Below are 13,753 nucleotides of genomic sequence, written 5' to 3' on the forward strand. Positions count from 1 at the left end.
ATAATCAGTTTCCCAGTGAAGACATTCTTCACTTGACCAGATATCATTTTGTAAAAGGCTGCATGTTATTCCATTTTAAGAGCAGCTTTTGACACTGAAAAGAAATCAAGCTTTCCATAAATCATGCTATGATTCTTTCAAAATGATATTCATAACAATAGCAAAATTAGCCATTTGGCTAAGGCCAGACTTGCTTTGGGACAGTTTGGTGATATTTTTACAAATATGTGTCTCTTTCTCAGGAGTTCATATTCAACCAATTTTGAATAGTTTATATTGTTTTAAAAATGGTTTGAAGAACTGGATAGTTCCTCATTAAAAAGTGGGAGTTTGCAAAATTCATTTTTTCTTAGTCATTGTGGAATCTTTTTTTGCAAACAGGACTTTTCAATGCTTATAGCATTGCTTTGCCATGAATACTATTCCTGTGCAGAAGTCAGTATGCATGATACCTAATGAAACTAAAACTTATAAATGATCTATCTCTGCAGTCCACTGGAACTGGAAAATGTCATTTTTCTGATTATGTCCACCACTATCCTAAATTGTCTAATCCAGCTTTTAAGTTGAAATGTTCAGTTATGTGGATATTTTCATTTATTCTGGTTCCATTAGGATTTAATGCCTGTAGATGACATATTTTTCCTTGAACTTTAGAATATGTAATCCATTAAGATGAAAATGACATTTTTGTCACCTAAGAATGGGATATTCATAAAATGTGAAGATTTTAAGTAGTGAAAATGGGCAATGCTATAAAACTATTTCATTCATGTACTTAAGCTACCAAGTTACACAATGACAACAGTTTCCCACAATAGAGTTGTATCAGTATAGAAGGCAATCAATAAAAGTGTGCATCCACTTTTGCATTATTAATAATAGCCTTTATAACCAGATATACTTGATATCTTTTTATGACACAAACAGGGCAAGCCAGCTAAACATAGTGAAAGCCCATAAAATGTTTTCCAAGAAGTAATTTTAGTTGGTTATACAACTTTACTCAAATTTTAATATGTGATAAAAGAATCAATGCATATTTAATTTTTCTTTTAGGCTTTGCAGTACTAATCAGTATATTGGAGTGAGAAATGGGTGAAGTTGGATGAAAACATTCTGATTTTTTTAATATTAAAAAGTATATATTTACTAAAGATTTGAAGATTCCACATCTATACAGAAATGCCTTTTAAGCTTTGCTCTTTAATATTTTTTAAAATTACATACCTTTTCAGTTCCTTGCATGAATTCTAAGTTTCAGGTCAGTCTTCCAACTCTTCCAAATTCAAATTTAAATCACTTCCTGACATCAGGGGCAATAGGCTGCAGGTGTGAATTTATACAGAAGTTTATATTTTTCTTGGGAAGTCAGAGCCAACTTCATCTACAAAGCACCTGCCCCAAACTTGCTGTCAACGTGGCATAACAGGTTGGTTTGACATGTTTGTCTTGACTTTATGTCTTAAGAATCTGTTTTTTAAAGCAACAGTGAGAAAGAAAATGTTTTGGGTTAGATCTAAATCTAATTCTGTAACACACTTTGCTAAGTTTAAACATTGGAACATGGCATAAGTGGCATATACAATTCCTTTTTATAACAAAAGTGTTTTATTTGTGTAGATAATGTAATTTTTTTTAAAAAAGGTAATCTAGATAGGGTTGTAAATGCAGACATTTACGTAATTTTCAATTGAAAATGGATCATAATTACCTTCAGAGGGGGCAGGTGTTGCTAAGTGACTGGTTGTAAGTAAGAGTTCTTATTTGTGATCAATCAACCACTTTTTGCCTTCCTCCAGCAATGTTCTAGACATCTCTTGTGCCATTTCTTCTCTGATAGCTTATCAGTAAACCATGGTGCTCTCAAATCTCCATGCATAGAGTCCACACAGATGCAACTCAATCCAAGCCCCCATCACATGATCTTTCCAAGCCGAGACAAGAGCATCTTCTGGACTGTGTGCCAGAAATTCCCATATTTCCATGAATATTCCAAAACTTTGACATCAATGCAATTGAAGACATTTCCATAATCCATGAAGCACATACTGAGTTCTTTTGCATATTCTTTGACTTTTTCAATTATCCAGTGTGCATCAGCAATAATTGTAATATCCTTAGACAGCCCAAATCCGGCCTAGAGGTTATTACACTCTGAAGCAACATGCATGAAGGCGGAAAGTGCATTTGCCTGTAGTGTGTAGTATTCTGATGTAAGAACATGATCCAAGGTAAATATAGCATAGTGGTTTCATTCACTATCAGTTTAGATTGCACAGAACTAAATGTTCAAACACTGCACACACACACAAACAAAAAAAAACCCACAAGCAGTTAGCAAATAGGCAATGCTTTTGTCTTGGCTTCTGTAAACCATTTGCAATATAATTATAAATGGATTTATAGTTTAAAGAGTGTTATACTAGTCCTTAGTACTTTGAACAAAACTCTGGCCAGCACTCAGGATTTAAATTATGTTCTTGCTGCATAAGGAGAAGATAATATTCTCAAAGCAAAAACTGTACCAGTAGTTTCAAGATATATGATTATGCAAAGTGCAGGGTTTTTGATATATAATAAACGAAATAGAAGAAATGCCAATAACAAGTAAAATTATTTAGCTGTGCAGTATATGTCATTGCATATTTCTTTTAAAATAATGCTGTTCTTTTTACCATTTTGGAATTTTCTAGTCATAGGAGAAGATCTCTGTAAGGCACACACAATCTCATCCCAATTGTTGAAAATCTTACTGAGGTTTTGGACTAACTGTATGAAAACAGATGGAAACAGATTCTTAAGATGCCAAATTCTGCACCCAATTTCTTATTTCAACTTGTTTGTAAGGTTTGTAAGATTTTGTTGGTGTCAAGTCTACATGGTAGTTTCAAAATAATTAAGACATCACTTGGCAACCTCAAGGAAATTTAAGATTTAATAGAAGGAATTATTTCCTAACATTGGCATGCACAAAAATTGAATGTTGTTCAATTTAATATGATTCAAAAAAAGTATCTTTTTTTTGCATCCACTTGAATCTGGCAAATAAAATGTCTGAATTGCTCTTATTGCACCCGTCACTTTCCATCCAGGTACCCTGTTCAGAATTACTTGGAACCTGTTAGGGAAGGAAGGGTGGAATAATATATATTCAGGCATTCAAATACATTTCAATACCTTCAGACAGTTGTGACACGTTTGTGAGAGTATTTACAAATAATGTCATTCCTATTGGCTTAAGATTCCATGCAATTTGCACAGAGTCAAGATAGTAGAGGCTATGTCTTGCCATAAGAACAACTTTATTGTCACTTTGAATGTACACTAAGCGGCATACATTAAAATGAAATTTGATTGCATACAGTTCTCAAAGGGTCACCACCTCCAATATGAGTTGGATTTTGGCAATCTTGTGAGGCCTGAGGGAATGGATATGGTTTTCTAGGAATAAATCCTGACATCATTAGGTAGACCTATGCCCAACCAGGCCCCTCTGATTTTCTCAAGGGGGTAAGGAATTCAGGGGGATTGGAGAGATGAAAAATTCCTCTTTGATGGAGGATGAGGTGCCATCAACTTAAAAGAGGTCATGACAAAGATAGTCCGAACTAAAGACAACAATTTGGACTGAAACTTCCATTGGTAAGCAATGTGGTCTTTGAGTCATGCCAGATTTTATGGCCTTTTTCAGTGTGATTATTAAACAAGTCACTATGGTTGTTAATTGAATCACATGGTCATTAAGTAACTGCTTTTCCATTGACTTTGGTTGTAAGAAGCCAGCTAGAAAGGTCACAAATGGTGATAGTGTGAACCATCATAAATACATGCTGATTGCTAGGTGCTCCCAATTTTGATTGTATAACTGGAGGAACACTGCAATGGTTTAAGCATGAAGAATGGGTGTAAATCACTTTTATTCAGCACAGTTGTAACTTCAAACAGTTGCAAAATGAACGCTCACAAGTCAAGGACTACCTGTACTTTGTCTCTGAAAGAAACCATCTCTTGATCTACTTCCCTTTTGCAAAAAGATTCTGGAGAAGTTGACAGGATGTCAGATAAAGAAAATTCCAGATAAAGCAGATTATCTAGATCCATTCCAGTCAGATTCAGACCTGAACATGGATTTGAGATCATATTAATGACTCCTCTTGGCAGCCATTTGGATTGCCCTCAAAAACTGGAAGCAATCATTTTATGACTGGGTATTTTACAACTGGTACCCACTGGGGTAGAGCAGTAAAGCTTTGGTTGCCCTAATGTAGAATATCACAAAGCTTATATGTCTCCCCATGTTGATTAATGTCTAAATAAAACCACTAGGAGATCTTATATTTTGGTTTGTGTCCCGGTGTCATCAGAATGTCAATAATTCTTGATTTAACATTGCTACATCAGACTATGCCAAAAATGCTGCAGAAATTCCAGAATTTCCTAACCAGCTATGCTGGAATTGAAGAAGGGAAATCTGGGACATCTTAAAGCTGCCAAGGTTGAGAAACACTGTTCTGGTCAATGGAACTTATGAGAGACTGAATGAGACAAAACAATCTAAAACTGAATTCTAGCAAGACAGATTTTTTTTCAGAAACTTCTGTGCTCTCAATTCCAGTGACATTTATGGGTGGGACAATGAAAGAGCAGGATTTGGAGGTTCTTCTGGACTATGCTTCTGCTAGAGCAGTGGTTCTCAACCTGTGGGTCAGGACCCCTTTCACAGGGGTCGCCTAAGACCATCAGAAAACACATATTTTCAATGGTCTTAGGAACCGAGACACCAATTTTATGGTTGGGGGTCACCACAACATGTAGAACTGTATTAAAGGGTCACGGCATTGCGAAGGTTGAGAACCACTGTGCTAGAGAAAGAGGAGATCATAGCGAAGACAGCTTTTTCCCATCTTCAGCTTTAGATCAGTTATAAATCTTCCTGGACAGTTAGGTCCTGGCAACAATGACTCATACCTTCATTATCTTACAATTACAGTACTGCAACACACACGCACTACCTGGAGCTGTTTATGAAGATGACTCAGATGCCACAATTTATACAAACTGCAGAGATGAGGCCTATTATCCTATTGCACAGTATAATTTATGCTTCGGTACTTGTGCTAGTTATGTATATATTTCTGAGCCCAGTTCAAAACGCTGGTCATCTTCTATATATAAAAATGGGTGGGTGTGGGTGGGTGTTCCAGCATAACTCTGGAACAATTAAAACCAAACTTGGTACATAGATGATTTACTCTCTGGAAACAAATACTGTGGGGGTAAGACACCCCTAACACTCCTCGGAGTGTGTGTGTGTGTGTGTGTGTCGTTCCAGCATAAATCTGGAACACCTGAGCCGCTGAAATGAAAAGGAATGAATTATATCTATAGCAGTGATGGCGAACCTTTTTTGCCTCGGGTGCCAAAAGCACATACGTGCGCGCTATCACACGAACTCGAGTGCCCACCCACATAACTTAATGTCCCCCCTCACCTGTGTGGACTGTGCATTTTTGCACAAGGTTTCCTCGCCACTCCCTGCTCTGGCTGCTTCCCCTTGGATAACACCCAGTGAGGGGAGAAGTTGCTCTGCCACTAACAGCAGAGATTGGGGTGGGGGTGGGGGGATGCTCAAGTGTGCTCCTGTGTCAAAAAACCTTCCCTTATCATTCTCCTGTGTAAAGATTGGGCCCTTTTTACAATGGCAGGTGTGAGTCCAGTTGCTAAATTCTCCCCTTCTATTAAAGAGGATCCTGGGCGCTACAGTCAATAGACAAATGAGGAAGGGAGCTACTGGCACAGGGGAAAGAAAAGCGGCAAGATAAGAAGAAAAAGCAGCTTTTTTCCCTCAAGGTGGCTGCTCTGTTTCCCCCCCTCCCCCGTGCTAGCACAGAGGATCCTGCCTGGTCGCTGCAATCCAAAGGGAAATGAAGATCCTTTTTAGTAGCAGGGGGGAGGGGGGAACAGAGCAGCCAGCACGAGTAAAAGAAGCCTCTTTTCTTGCCGCTTGTCTTTCCCCCGTTCCGGCAGCTCTCTCCTCATTTCTGGTTTGCATTGGGCTGTTTTTCGCCCTTTGGAGGCTTCAGGGAATCCTCCAGAGATTTAAAAAAAACTATCAAAAATCAGCTGGCCAGCGGGTGCATGCGCACAGGGCAATGCCTCGCGTGCCCTCAGAAATGGCTCCGCGTGCCGCCTGTGGCACGCGTGCCATAGGTTCGCCATCACGGCCCTAAAACAACTTGATATTATGCCATATTTGTAGGTAACTAGCTGATAACTAGCGTTGTCCGAGTATTTATTTATGCTAATCCTGTATTAGACAGGAAAAGGAATGAATTATATCTGTTGTGTCAAGTCAAAATAATGCTGGAACACACAGAGATACACACACACACACGCACACACATGAACTTGAATCCAAAATTCACACGATCACTGTCAAAAGTACTGTGATTTGACACTAAACCATCCAGAACCATGAGATTGTCAATATACAAATAACTACAATAAATAAATTTTGGGAGACACGTTATAGGGGAAAAAATGGCCCCCATATGGTCTTTCTTTAGATGCTATAAGCATAGTGACTTAAAACCATGCTAAAATGGAGCTCAAACCAAGGATCTTTGATACACATAATCAATCTGATTAGAGCAGGATATAAGAAGAATCTGTTTAGGTGCAGAGATTTAGGAGAAATGACCAGATATGTAACTTAAGCCAGTTCCCAATGCTAATTATTATAGAATAGTATCATAAGCACATTTTAATGCATTTCACTGAGCATTTCCCAAGGAAAATAGACATAGCCTGTCTATTCACATCATACATATTTTATACAATGTGAATATTATAAGGATAAACTTACTATGTCCTTTCTTTTTATCTGACTTATGTTTTAGCTTACTAATTACCAATTAATGTCTTTGCATGAATGTATGAGATATTGCTCGGAAAGATCATTAAGATTATTTGATGTTTGCTATTCAAGGCTCTCAATGAAGAGAGCTTGCTTCATATAGGAACAAAACCATGGATGGGAATAAAGCTAAATTATTTCATATCATGGACACCCAACAGAAATACATTTGTGGAGTTCATTGCTTCATATGGAAAATGCTACTTTTTTTCCTAAATAAAGATGTGTTAATAGGCATTACATTCCAGATTAGAGCAGCTGATTTAGTATGATTTCTTTAGTTCTAGGTTGCTTCTCTCCTTGATTAGTTTCCACCCATTGCTTCTTGTCCTGCCCTCAGGTGCTTTGGAGAATAGCTTGACTCCCTCTTCTTTATGGCAACCCCTGAGATATTGAAACACTGCTATCATGTTTCCCCTAGTCCTTCTTTTCATCAGACTAGACATACCCAATTCCAGGAACTGTTCTTTATGTGTTTTAGCCTCCAGTCCTCTAATCATCTTTGTTGCTCTTCTCTGCACTCTTTCTAGAGTCTCCACATCTTTTCTACATCGTGATGACCAAAACTGAATGCAGTATTCCAGCCTTACCAAGGCATTATAAAGTGGTATTAATACTTCACATGATTTTGATTCTATCCCTCTGGTATGGTTTAGTGCAGTTTTATTCCCCAACTAGTTGACTATCAGAGTATAGACTACAAACTTATGTCATCTCAAACGTATGACTATAATTGGGATCAAAATTTTGGCAAGGCAGTTGTTGACTGAGTCATGCCTGATTTTATAACCTTTTTGTCACAGTGGTTAAGCAAATCATTACATTTGTTAAGTAAATCATGTGATCATTAAATAAATCAGGCTTCCCCCACTGACTCTGCTTGTTGGAAGCCAGCTGGGAAAGCTTCAAATGGTGATCACATGACCCTGGAAGACTGAAACCATCATAAATATGCCAGTTGCCAAGTGCCTGAATTTTGATCAGGTGACTGAGAGGATGCTGCAACAGTTGTAAATTGAGAGGACCAGTCACAATTGTAAATTGAGAGGACCAGTGACTTACGTCACTTTTTTCATTGCCATTGTAACTCTGAAAGAGTCTCTAAACAAATGATTGTACGCCGAGAATTATCCATACAGTTTTCCATAAAGGATTATGGGAGATATAATATACACATCTGGATGAAAGTAGATTTGGAAAAACTAAGTATTTTGTTTGAAATGATGTTGCTAGTATTTTGATGTATTCATACAATGGAACATCTTCTGGAACTTGGAAGGAAAAAAGGATGGGGGCAACTACTCCAATGATAAACTGGATGCCACACAAAATATGGTTTAGTACTTTAACTAAGCAAATTGATCATTTTCCTTCAAGATAATAAAATAAAGATTGAAGTTTAAGTACCCAGTTCTATAATGTTTCCAAAGACAGAATTTAGTGCAAGACAAGATAGCAAATAGAAATAAAAATCTCAGCACAAATTCTTGTCTAGATAGTTTGCCTGTTTTTATAGAAATGACCACTTTCCTAAGCAAAGCCCCCTGTGTTCCACTCAACTGGACTTCCCCCAGGTTCCTGGAAATTCCAGACTTCTGAGATTAAGATGCAGTCAATACTTTTCCCCAGCCTCTGTTCACAGATCATAATACTCAGAGGCTCCTTCCTCTCTTATTGGGAAAGAAAAGGCCTCTTTGAAAATGAAGCAAGGAGCCAATCTTTTCTACATCCAGAACAGGCAGAGAAGGGGCTAATCTGGGCTCTATTCAAGAACAGCCATGACTCACTTATGTAATCGTGCACTGAATCTTTGAATCTGTTCTTTGGCAAGGAGGCTGCATGTACAACAAAAAGGAAGAAATCTAGCACATTTCAACAAGGACAGACTTCTGTTTGTCATAATGAATAAATAGCCCAACTTTTAAGCGGAGAGATGGAAGAATTCACACAAAACACCGGGCTAAAATGTGATCGGCTAATTTGTAGTCACTTTGTCTTCTGACAACCCAACACTATTAAGTTGACTTTAATTGTGGGGTTGAAAAAAAAGAGAGCTGAATCCTAGGAATAAGGATTAGTGAAGTAAAGGTTGTCCTCGACTTATGACCACAATTGAGCCCAAAATTTCTGTGGTTGTGAGACATTTGCTACATGAGTTTTGCCCCCTTTTATGATTTTTCCTGCCACTGTTGTTAAGTAAATCACTGCAATTGTTAAGTTAGCAATGAGGATGTTAAATGAATCTGGCTTCCCTATAGATTCTGCTTGTTGGAAGTTCGCAAAAGGGGATCACACGATCCTGGGACTCTGCAACCATCATGAATATGAACCAGTTGTCAAGCATCTGAGTTTTGATCAAGTGACTATGTGGATGCTGCCACGCTCATGAGTGTGAAAAAAGGGCCGTAAATCACTTTTTTCAGTGCCGCTGTAACTTCAAACAATCACTAAATGAATTGTTGTAGGTTGAAGACTACCTGTACAGATGATGGGGGCTTAAGTTAAACATTCCCCCACACACGTGCTAGTCATTTCTGCCTCTAGGGGGCAATGCTCATCTCCGTTTCTAAGCCGAAGAGCCAGTGCTGCTGAAGATGTCTCTGTGGTCATGGGGCCGCCAAAGGCACATGGAACACTGTTACCTTCCCACTAAAGGTGGCTCCTATTTTTTTCTACTTGCATTTCTTAAGTGCTTTCGAACTGCTAGGTTGACAGAAGCTGGGACAAGTCATGGGAGCTCACTCCGTTATGCGGCGCTAGGGATTTGAAACACTGAACTGCTGACCTTCTGATAAGCAAGCTCAGTGTTTTAGCCCCTTTGATGGGGGTTTATCATAAAAAGGCCTTCAGATAATTTAGAGTAGAGTAGAGTAGAGTAGAGTAGAGTAGAGTAGAGTAGAGTAGAGTAGAGTAGAGTAGAGTAGAGTAGAGTAGAGTAGAGTAGAGTAGAGTAGAATCTGGAAGGGACCTTGGAGGTCTTTTAGTCCAGCCCCCTGCTCAAGCGGGAGAACTACTGTATACAATCTCAGACAAATGACTGCCTAGTCTTTTCTTAAAAACCTCCAGCGACGAAGCACCCGCAGGGCAAACCGTTCCATTGGTTAATCGTCCTCACTGTTAGGAAGTGTCTCCTTAATTCCGGGTTGCTTCTCTCTTTGATCAGCTTCCATCTATTCTGCCCTCTGGCGCTTTGCAGAATAACCTACTTAGAAACCGCACAATTCATTTCGAAGCCATTGCCCGCTTGCCAGGCCGAGAGATCTGCCTTGAGGCAGGCACGCAGCTTTTGGGGAGCGTTCCGCCCCTGCCTAGATGTTCCCCGACGCCGCCCGATCCCCCCGCGGCCCATTCACCCTCCCGCCTGGGGAGCGTTTTGCCGGCCTTTTGCTGAGCCGGTCTTGGGGTCGGAAGGCTCCGCCCCTCCTCCTCTTTGGCAGGCTAGAAAGCCCGATGACGTCATGGAAGAGAGGGTTCCCCACCTCCACCCGCCTCTCCAGCTGATAGAAGGCGCTGCTGGCTGCGACCTCGCCTTTCCCTCTGGAGGTGTTGCGCCGGGAGAAGCTGCTCCTCAACCGCTCCGAGCGGCTTTTCCCTCTCGCTCTCCGGCGGTCCTTAAGGGAGAAACCTGGCGCTTGGGCATCGCTGCGAAAGGGCCCGGGAGGCGGTTCGGAAAGACGCGATGAAGATGCTGGGTTCGCCTTGGACTCGGTTCTACTCCAACAGCTGCTGCTTGTGCTGTCACGTCCGCACTGGCACCATAATCCTGGGAGTCTGGTATTTGGTAAGGGTCGGCGGGGGCTGCAATCGAACGGCGGGGGTCAAGGAGACCAATAGCGGAGCTGGTTCGCTCTTCTTCTTCTTCTTCTTCTTGGGGAGGGGAGGGGGAGACTTGGAACGGCACGTCCTCGGATGCCCCCTTCCCCTTGCCCCCCCTCCCCCAGATCAGAGAAGTGGCGCAACGCAAACGGTCTCGCTTTCCCGAGGATGGGGACTGATGCCAAAGGAAGAAGGACAAGGTCGCTGTCCCTTGCAAAAGCGGGGCGGGGGAGAATTGTTCTGTACTTCTGAGGCTGCGCTGTAGATTTGATTAAATGCAGTAAAATACTCAGGAGGGTTAGATTCCTTTTCCCAGGATCCGACTTTTTGCAAAGTACGGGGTGCATGGGGTTTCCTTCTTTCTGCCTTCCTCTCTGCTCTTCCTCTGGTGCAGGGATCCGCAACCTTTTGGACCACTAAATTAATAATTTTAAATCCCGGGGACCGCTAATATGATTTCTTTTTTTTTTAAAAAAAAAAAGATAAATAGTATTTAGTGCAATATTAAAAAATGCAAATAATTTTTCTGTGGACCTCCAAATTTTTCTCACGGACCACCAGTTGGGGACCGCTGCTCTGATGAACTTGGCTAAGCCGGGTCCCATCCTCAGAAAACCAGAGGCTGGAAACCCCACTACCACCCCCACCACCATCCGGTCTTCATCCCGCCTCTCTGTTCTGCTGACCACAAATGGACACCATCACCAGCTTCTTCTGCTCTTTCTCTGGACAGCAGGGCAGGTGTGAATTGGATCCAGGGAATCCTAGCTCATCTTCTCTCGACCCTCATCTCTTTAATCTTGGACTATTTTCCCCCCCTTGAACCTGATCCTCTTTGCTGCCCTGCCCAGGAAAAAGAGACTTCCTTCCCATCTCTGTATTAGTTGGTGAGAGGGGTAGAAAGAGCCGCTGCTCCTTTGGACTGCAAAAATCCTGACCACCTTTCGTTGGTAGCCAAAAGCTCTTTTTGCAGCCCAGAATACACACCCTGGGGGGGGGGTGAAATTCCAGGACAATCAGCCCCAAGCTAACCAAGCTTTTTAGACTAATGTATGTTGTGAGCTGAATAGTGCCTTGGTCTTTGTTAAATTATAGCCCCCTTTTATTCAGTCTGCTAAACTGAATTATGCCTGGTTCAGTTAACTATGGATGGATAGAGACAAAGTTGAGAGATATAGAGATGAGCGGGGGGGGAGGGGGGAGGGAGAGAGGTCCCAGTCTGGTGCATTTGACCCCAATTCATTAGAAGAGCATAAAGGAAGCCAGGGAGCAAGGATGCCTGTTTGTACCGTTTTTGCTTTGGAAAAGGGATTCTGATTCTTCCTGAAGGATCTGAAAAAAAAAGAATCCACTTTGCTTGAATATCTTGCTGTGTTTATTCAAATTTACATTGCAGCCAGAAGACCTCAAAAAAAGTTCTTGCGGAGCAGGAAAAGATGGCCAAACAGCCCACTTCCACTTGGCAGGCCTCATCCATGCATAAATAAATTCTAAGCTTTTACTTAGCAGGAGAACTTGGTGCAGGTTTCCCCACCCTTCTACCCTTCTCCAGGATGCTTGGCAGATTCCATCCCTCCTTTGTTATTCTGTCTTCCTTCTCCTTGTCTGCTCCAGCTGGTTTCCAATATCTTGGCTCCTTGCCTTGCAAATTGGCATCTTGCCCATTCTAGCAGAGGCTTGCATCTTTTCAGACTTCTGTGGGATGCTGACTTCAGCAGCTAAGGCTGCTTTTCAAAAGAGAGGTTATTTCTGGAGAGCTTAACTGTCTAAAGAGTCATTAGCAACATAATTCTTTTTGAGATGCAGTAATGCCCTTCCTGCTGCTATTTGTAACCCCACCGGCAGTTTCCTTCCTCTCTTTATAGAGAGACCATAAAATATTCTAGGTGAAGCATTTAGGGAGCACATCAGAAGAACAAAGGCAGAATAAAATCCATAAGTTACCTGACTTAACAGGTAATGATTTGAAAGCAGTGAATAAGGTCGGGTTTCCTTTCCCCCCTGAATGGTTCCTGTTCTGAATAAGTGGTGTGTGTGTGTGTGTGTGTGTGTGTGTGTGTGAGAGAGAGAGAGAGAGAGAGAGAGAGAGAGAGAGAGAGAGAGAGAGAGAGAGAGAGAGAGAGAGAGAGAGAGAGAGAGAAATATAATATCTATTCTGGGGGAAAGGCAGGATATAAAGCCAATAAATAAATCAATAATTAATTATAAATCATGCTAAAACTATTATCCCCACCCTCCTTAGCAGGTGTGTATAAAATTAACAGCAGACGTTGAAAAAGTCACAAAAGTGATCCAGATCTGAGCTTCAAACACTTGGAAAGAGCTGCATATCTGATATTCATTTAAAGAATAGCAGAGAGTGAGATAAGCAGAGATAATCATCTGGAAGAACAACTTATCAAAATTCAATGTGCCACTTTTTAGAAGAACCTTGGTTGCAGGTGGATGGAAGAAGCTCTATAGCACTTGCAGATATACCACTTCAGAGTGCTTTACAGCCCTCTCTAAGCGGGCTGTACAAATATCAGCCTATTGCCCCCAACAATTTGGGTCTTCATTTTATCCACCTTGGAAGGATGGAAGGCTGCGTCAACCTTGAGCCTGGTGAGATTCGAACTGCCAAACTGCTGGCAACCAGCAGTCAGCAGATGTAGCCTGCAGTACTGCACTGTAACTACTGCGCCACCATGGCTCATATGCATTGCCACAGAAGGTCATGGCAATGTAATTGTGGATTTACTTATCCTCATGGTACACATGATCCAATCAAAAGCAGCTCCTCCCAGGTTCCAGGGCTTCTCAGGAGGAGACTTAAGAATGTACCTCCTTAAGAGCAACTGTTCCCTGTCCTTTTTTTCTGAGACTGAGTTCACTCAATTAATTAGGCTGTTCCATCTGTATTATCTGTTGAATTTTTATTGTCATCTATTATCCCTTATAAGAATTATGTGGCCCATGATCATCCAATGAATACCCACCTAAGTCAGCATTTAAATACAGATCGCAATAGATGAAGCT

At 41.0% G+C, this 13,753-nt stretch overlaps 1 protein-coding gene across 1 annotated transcript in view; it reads left to right on the top strand.

The window, feature by feature from the left end:
• The first annotated feature begins 10,479 nt into the window (after positions 1–10,479).
• LAPTM4B (lysosomal protein transmembrane 4 beta) overlaps positions 10,480–13,753 on the top strand; it is a 48,435-nt gene continuing 45,161 nt past the window's right edge. The window contains exon 1 of the mRNA XM_081952170.1: positions 10,480–10,700. Within this exon, the coding sequence (XP_081808296.1) occupies positions 10,599–10,700 (102 nt within the window). The 5' untranslated portion in view covers positions 10,480–10,598. The remainder of the gene's footprint in view (positions 10,701–13,753) is intronic.

The sequence above is a fragment of the Natrix helvetica genome, assembly GCF_964273705.1.
Source record: "Natrix helvetica genome assembly, chromosome: 4".
Classification (NCBI taxonomy): Eukaryota; Metazoa; Chordata; class Lepidosauria; order Squamata; family Natricidae; genus Natrix; species Natrix helvetica.